The following is a 6,916-nucleotide window of genomic DNA, read 5'->3' as shown; positions in this document are numbered from 1 at the left end:
ATCAGTCTGAATCTAGAATTAATCAAGTCTAGCCCGTCGACGTGTATGATACACGGCCGCTCGCATGCATAACAAAAGAAAGTGTATTTGCCCTTGCTACTAGTATAAGCATACGTACGTATGATCAACTTGCATGAAAACTCGCAACTTGTAGTGTGTATGGTACTCCTACTGGTAGTACAGTATTATTATATCTGGAGCTGTGCAAGTACGAGTGATACTATTATCGTCCAAGCGATCAATTATTATCTTGAGCTGTGCAAGTACGCACTGCACTGTGTATGCATGCTTCTGCTCCGACACAAGACACCGCATTCAAGGTGTGGCTCCGAGATTCACGTCGGTCACCGGCACGCTAGCTTTGCCCATCGCATCAGAATTATTTAGGCCAACTCCACCGAGCGACTCCATTCTATCCGGTTCCGTCTGTTTGGGGTAAAACAGACAAACAGATCGGCCCAGCGCGCGACGGCCCGTATCTATCTGGTCTGTTTTGTATCCGGGTCGACCCATTTCGAGCGCAAACTTGCGCCGGGTTTGAGTCGCCGCGGACACCGAACGGACGCGCCGCTCGTTCGCGTCGGGTCGCGTGGCGGGCGGCCACCTACCTCCCACCCGTCAACATCAATGTGCACGGGCGGCCGGCCCCACCTGTCATCGGTCCAGGGGAAGGTCGCCGTCCTTTTTAAATGGGGAACCCGTGGATCGATCGTCGTCCACACTACCCCACTCCATCCCGCGGTGTCCTCGAAACCCAACAACGCGAAAACCCTAGGCCCTTCCCCGTCCTCAAGCTCGGCGGCCTGCCACCTTGCAGCCATGGGCTTCTGGAACCCAGGCCACAAGGGGAAGCACGACCGCGAGGCCGGCTCCTCGTCGGGACGCCGCGCCGGCTCCGTGAAGAAGGATGAGCCCGCATCACCACCACGCCGGGCCCCCGCGCCGCCCGCGTTCTCCATGGCCCCCACGTCCGCCGGTGAGCGCGACCGGCACTACATCCGCGCAGATGTGTGCCGCCGTTATTGGGAGACGAGGACGCCGCTCCCCTGGAGCGACGTCCACCTCCCCAACAACTGGCACTTGTCCGCCGACCGTGTGCCGATCCCGCCGGTTCCGGCGAGCGGCCGTGCGCGCCATGAGGAGATCGAGCGCTGTCGCCGCCTCCTCCCCGACGACCTGTACTACGACGACAGGTACGCCCCCGACTCCGTCCTCTAGGACACCTAGCTCAGGGACGAGCACGACGTGCGGCGCGCCTCCTTCTTCGCCGGCACGGCGTCTGGGCCGCGGCGGCCACGTCGGGAGCGCGCAGCGCCTGCTCCCCAGGAGCGCGAGCGTAGGCGGGTGCGCGGCCTCACGCCCACGCCGTCGCCTTCGCCATCTCCATCGCCACCACCACCTCCTCGCATGACAGCGGAGGAGGAGGCCCGTCTCATGGCGCGTGTCATGGAGGACTCCATGCACACGCACGACGAGCGTCAATGGGAGGGCCTCGAGGAGATGATGGCCCGCTCCGCCGCCGGCGAGGTCGCCATCCCCGAGCTGGAGATGGTGGCCGCGGAGGAGGCGATGGAGGAGGAGCCGGTGGCCGCGTTCCACCCGGGCCTGGCGGGCCAGGGGTGGGGCTGGTCGTGCACTGCTCCGGAGATGGCCGACGCCGTGGGCGTGAACTGGTGCGTCACTTCGCCGCGGTCACCGGAGCGGGAGGCGTCGCCGCGGGAGGAGGTGGTGCGGGCACCTCCCGCCGTCCAGCCCGCCCCCGTCTACCACGCACCGCCGGCCCACCTCTGGACGCCGCCGGCCTACGTCGACCTCGTCAGCGACGACAACGACACCGGTGGCCACTGAAGACGGCGACGGCGACGGCGACGACGGGCACGGCAGGAGCGCGCGGGCGGCGGCCGTTTTTATTTTGTTTTTTATGTTTTTTTGACAAATCATCTCCTCCTTTATTCAATCACAATTGTATCATTTACAAGAAAATGTATAATCTCATCCGAAGGTGAATCCATCCAGATACTAGGAGGAGAGAACTTGGCCAACTTGGCCAATTTATGGGCTACCTGATTATTATCTCTAATACATGAATCAAACAAAACGTGATTAAAGTCTAGCGACATGTAATAACAGTCATCGAATATAGCACTTGCCACTGAACTGGAAAAGCCTTCCTTCAAAGCATTAACAACTTCTTCATTGTTGGAGACAACCTCAATTTTGCTACATCCCACTGTCTGTGCTAAGTTTAACCCAAATTAACAGTCATCTCAATTTTGTTTTTATGTTTAATTAATGGCACTGGGGCGTTAAGTGAACCGTGAAACTGGGCCGTTTTGTGGCCATGATCCTAACTTAAGTTTTAAGTTTTTTTAACTGCGTTTATTTACTTTTTTTAAGTCATTTTATTTAAGTTTTTATGTTTTTTTAATCACGTCCAACACAGACAAGATTTGGGGTGCGGCCGCGCGCTGGGCGCACCCACGACCCAACGGACAGACGCGGACATGGGCGAACCCATTATCACCCCAAAGGAACAAAATCCAGCCAAACCGAATGTCTGCTTGAGGTCGTGCGGTGGAGTTGGCCTTACCTCACTACTACGTACAGGGCCTGAAGGGTTGGCCGTACATTTGCTCGATTGGGATTGGAGAATCATTTATTTATGTGTACGTGCTCCGGTCCAAGCGATCAATTACACAAAGCGTTAAGAGCATCTACAAACAGACCTCTCAAATCCGTCTTAAATGTCCGGGCAGACCATCCGGTCACTGTCCGGTCATGATTTTTTGATTCAGACGGGCGTCTCAAACGGCCCTCAAACGTCCGGGCTGACCGGCATCCCGATCAGAGCTGACCGGCATCCCCGGACACGCCCGCCACGTCGGCCTGACGAAGGGCCCCACACGGGAACGCCTGGAAACCCGGCCGTCCGACGGACGCCGCGTCCGTCGCCGCGGTGTGAACACCGTGTGGCGCAGCTCCGGCAGGCCGCATAGTGCCTTGCCCGACTATTTAAGCCGGCCGATGCCCCCAGCCCTAGCACAGCCGCCTCTTCCCTCCATCCGCCGCCACTCGAGCCCGTTAGCCATGCCCCACGCCGCTGCTACTACACGGTCCAACACCGTCTCTTCCTCCTTGAGCAGATCCGGATCCGTAGGGAAGTGGGGCTACGTCTGGAACTAGGGAGGAGGAAGAGAAGGTGGAGGAGGAGGTGCCGGCGATGGAGGAAGAGGAGGAGGAGCCGGAGCCGACGGACGAGGAAGAGGAGGAGGAGCAGGAGTTGGCGGAGGAGGCGCCGAAGCTGGATGTGGGGGAGGAGGAGTCGCCGGCGATGGAGAAGGACGTGTGCGTGTGGCCGGAGCAGCACGCCATCCTGAGCTCCATCCGCTCAGAGTCGGCTGCGGAGGCAAGGCGTCACTGTCGGCAACATATGGAGACGGCCCAGGCTCCGGCGCTGGCGGCTCCGGCTCCGGTGACTCAGGTCATCTCCGACAACGACGAAATTTGATTAGTATAGAACGTAGTACGATAGCTATATATATTCTGCATGATTTTGTATGGATTTAGGGGATGAACATGAGAGAGTTGTATGTGAAAAAGAAATATGAGACGTGTCCGGTCACTATCCGCGGGTGTTTGAGGGGTCGGATTTGTCAAGTCCGGCTATAGATGCTCTAATTAGTTGCATCACGAGGTGTGCCCCGGTCCGAAATTGCTTCACTTACGGACGATGCTTACAGAAACTGTTGTACGGACAGATGTGCCAGCGCCTAATTCATCCCTCCTCCTCCCAGTCTAATGATTCCATTTAAGCCTGTAAGTTTAAATTCATAGAAAGTTGCCTGTAAATGTAGCATCTCTCTGCTCCGGTCCGGTGCATCAAAAAACTACTCCCTCCGCCCCACAATACAAGAACTTTCTCAAGCTAACATAGTTTAAAAATGTTTTTGTATTATGAGACGGATGAAGTAGCACAGAAAGTGTACAGTTTTTTTTTGTGCAAGAACGACAGCGTAGTTTTGTCTTGAAAGATGCAGTAATTATTTTAAGCCCCGATGCACTGTTGAATCATGCGCGCATGACGAGAACTAATTTATTTGCATAAAATTGCCGCGACGGACACTCTGCCAGCATCTTTGAACGGCTTCGTGCTCCTTGAACCTTGATCTCTACCGGAGTATTGTTATCCCGGCCCTATGACGTGGGTGCAGCCAACGCCGCCTCTATCTTCCCAACAATTTCCTCCGCCGTGACGCTGAAGCCTTCGTCCACCTGATAAGATAACAATGTCGTTCCATCCATCAGTTGGTGTCCAAATAAAGTTTTTTTCAGTTCAGTTGACGATCTCGACAGGTGAATATGCATGACACGTGCATTGTTAACACTTCAACTGCAGCTATTTGTTTAATAATGTAAGGATAAACACACTTTGCTTCTCCGAACCACAATGTCAGTCTCGTACAAACTACTGGAAAAAAAAATGCTGGTACTTTTTGTGTGTGTAAAACACAGTAACTTCCGTCCAAAGATGCATGTAATCGAAGCCGTAGCCATAAGATGTCACAGCAGAGCAAAATGTCCTCTTTAAGCTTGTACATAAACTGTAATAAGAATGAGCAGCATATTGGGAGTAAATTAATCAAGTTAAACGAACTTGCCTTTGCCATGACGGTTATGATGACAGTGCAAGCCTGGAACGGGACGGCATTGGCGTGCATGATGCTCAGGTGTAGCCCCTCCACCTCGGCGAGCAGCCTGATAAGCACCCCCTTGCCGTCCTCGCAGTGGATCCTCACCATCACGTTGCTCTCTGAGATCCTCGCCTCGATCTCCGGCAGCGCGCTCCCGGTCGTCGTCGTGGTGCTTCCAGCTGCTGCCCCGGGACCTGCAGACGGTGACCGGCAGCAGCCGCCGACGTCATCGTCTTGCGGCACGGCGGTGCGCGACTTCTTGACGAGCACCACCGACTCGACGGCGACGCTCCTGAGGTTGCGGTCCTCGAGCGCCTTGAGCTTTTCCTGCTGCTCCTTGACGTACTTGACGGCGTCCGAAAGGATCGTCGCCTTGTCCATCTGAGCGATTAGTTGGCCAGTCAGTTGACATTATTTTGTTGTTGGATATGATATCAATGTGCAAGAAGAGGCGCGGATCGACCTTCTTGAGGCCGGGGATGACGGTGGAGAGCTCGATGAATCGCCGGTTGATCTTCTCCCGGCGCTTCCGCTCCGCCATGATGTGGTCCTGCGCGTACGGCGCGTGTCCAGCCCTGGCGGCGCTCTTGGCGGAGGCTCTCCTCGACGGCGGCGACACGTGGGCCTGCTCCACCACGCCGGGGCCGTCGAGCGCTCCAGCTGAGGGAGCGGTGGCGGGGCTTGGCGCCGCCTCGTTGCTCGGCTGCGCCATGGCCGAGGTGAAGTTCCAGCTCATGGGCAGGTAGTTGTTGCTGCTGCCGACGCTGCAGGTCGTCGCGCAGTTGACGTCGTTCTCCACGACCGCGGCAGACATGCTTTCACGGCCGGCGCTGTCGCCGGAGCTCCAGCTGTCGGTGGATAGGAGACGGTGGCCGTCTTGTACCGCCATTCCCGCCGGAGCCGTGCCGTGCTGCAACGCCGAGCGGCGGAGCTCTTCGAGTGATGGGAAGTTGTCGCCGGCGGCGTAGGCAGCGGCGAGCGGCGGGTGGTCGTGCTGCAGCGTGTCCACGGCCCACTGCATGAACAAGCTGGAGTCGTCCATGGTCTCCAGCTGATACATACTGCTTCTAGCTAGCACCTGATGGAGCTGCGCGCACCAAAAGAAATCACATGAAAATGCAGAGCTTGGACCGCTCTATTTATCTAGGGAAATGTTTCTGTACGGCATGCCGGCCGAGTGATTCGGCCGGTCAAGCGCGAGCCGTGCGATCTAGTATAATCGTATGTCTGCTGGACGTTTCCACGCGAAACAGTTTTCAGCCTTATTCACGCGTGAGTCGCTCTGGTCCACACGTTCTCCTGTCATCTCCTACCTCGGACTTCCTTCATTCCTCATGGGGGTGTCACTACCTGCACACGCCGCCGCCGCACCCGGCTCTCTCGGGAGAGCTGGGCACAGACCCTTCCCCTTCCCTCCCCGCCAGGTAGGCCGCCCGCCCTCTGCCCCTCTTCGACGCGAGCGGGCCACACATCCATAGCCTGCTGTGAAGCCTCTCCGAGGGAGACGACGACCATGGTTCGAACACAGCCATTGTAGTTAGATGGTCACAGCAAATAGCTCATTTGGTTCCAGCAAAGACGGTCGTCGGTCGCAGCAAATCACCCTCCCGTCGGAGCAAAACACGTCACCAATTGCTCGGTTCCAGCACGGCGACATGCGGTTGCAGCTTTTCTTCTCCCCGGCTCCTGCACCTCCTAGTACCGTTGTAGCTTTTTCTTCTTCCAGTACTGCAATGCAACTTTTCTACTGTATGGTTCCAGCATCGGTGGCATACGGTTGTAGCTTTCTACTGCCTGGTTCCAGCACCGGCGACATGCGGTTGCAGCTTTTCTTCTCCCCGGCTCCAACACCGGTGACTTGCGGTTGTAGCTTTTTCTCCCGCCGGTTCCAGCACCGCGACATACGGTTGTAGCTTTCTACTGCGTGGTTCCAGCATCGGCGACCTGCGGATGCAACGTTTTTCTGTGATCTCGTCGTTAAGCTGCAACTGTCATCGCGGGTAGCTGCGACCGGCGACTGTTTTTTGTTGCTGGAACCTCCTGTTATTGTTGCTACAATCAACTTTTGTTGGATTTGATGTTTGTGGGATTTTTGTTGGAACAGAGTAAATTGTTGCTGGAACCGGTTGTTTCTCTTGCTACAATCAAATTTGTTGGATTTTGATGTTTTGTGGGATTTTTGCTGGAACCAGAGTAATTTGTTGCTGGAACTGGCTGTTTCTTTT

The 6,916-nt window shown here is 56.1% G+C and overlaps 2 protein-coding genes across 2 annotated transcripts; one reads left to right on the top strand and one right to left on the bottom strand.

The window, feature by feature from the left end:
- The first annotated feature begins 819 nt into the window (after positions 1 to 819).
- On the top strand, positions 820 to 1,218 carry LOC141021587 (uncharacterized). The gene has a single exon (XM_073497430.1). The coding sequence runs from the start codon at positions 820 to 822 to the stop codon at positions 1,216 to 1,218; it is 399 nt and encodes a 132-aa protein (XP_073353531.1).
- A 2,391-nt stretch (positions 1,219 to 3,609) lies between these two features.
- On the bottom strand, positions 3,610 to 5,832 carry LOC109761053 (transcription factor NAI1). The gene is made up of 3 exons (XM_020319849.4): positions 5,155 to 5,832; positions 4,659 to 5,072; positions 3,610 to 4,272 (listed from the first exon to the last, which is right to left on the bottom strand). Exons 1-3 carry the CDS (start codon positions 5,749 to 5,751, stop codon positions 4,195 to 4,197), a joined length of 1,089 nt encoding a protein of 362 aa, XP_020175438.1. The 5' UTR covers positions 5,752 to 5,832; the 3' UTR covers positions 3,610 to 4,194.
- Positions 5,833 to 6,916: the final 1,084 nt, after the last annotated feature.

Source organism: Aegilops tauschii, chromosome 4 (genome assembly GCF_002575655.3).
Source record: "Aegilops tauschii subsp. strangulata cultivar AL8/78 chromosome 4, Aet v6.0, whole genome shotgun sequence".
Lineage (NCBI taxonomy): Eukaryota > Viridiplantae > Streptophyta > Magnoliopsida > Poales > Poaceae > Aegilops > Aegilops tauschii.
Note: the sequence above shows the minus strand (reverse complement) of the source record. Positions and strands in the feature narration are given on the sequence as shown.

Coding starts and splice junctions, on each gene's coding strand:
- LOC141021587 (XM_073497430.1), top strand. CDS start 820: ATGGGCTTCTGGAACCCAGGCCACAAGGGGAAGCACGACCGCGAGGCC.
- LOC109761053 (XM_020319849.4), bottom strand. CDS start 5,751: ATGTATCAGCTGGAGACCATGGACGACTCCAGCTTGTTCATGCAGTGG. Junction 5,073..5,154: donor TCATCCCCGGCCTCAAGAAG/GTCGATCCGCGC, acceptor CTAATCGCTCAG/ATGGACAAGGCGACGATCCT. Junction 4,273..4,658: donor TCATAACCGTCATGGCAAAG/GCAAGTTCGTTT, acceptor TTATCTTATCAG/GTGGACGAAGGCTTCAGCGT.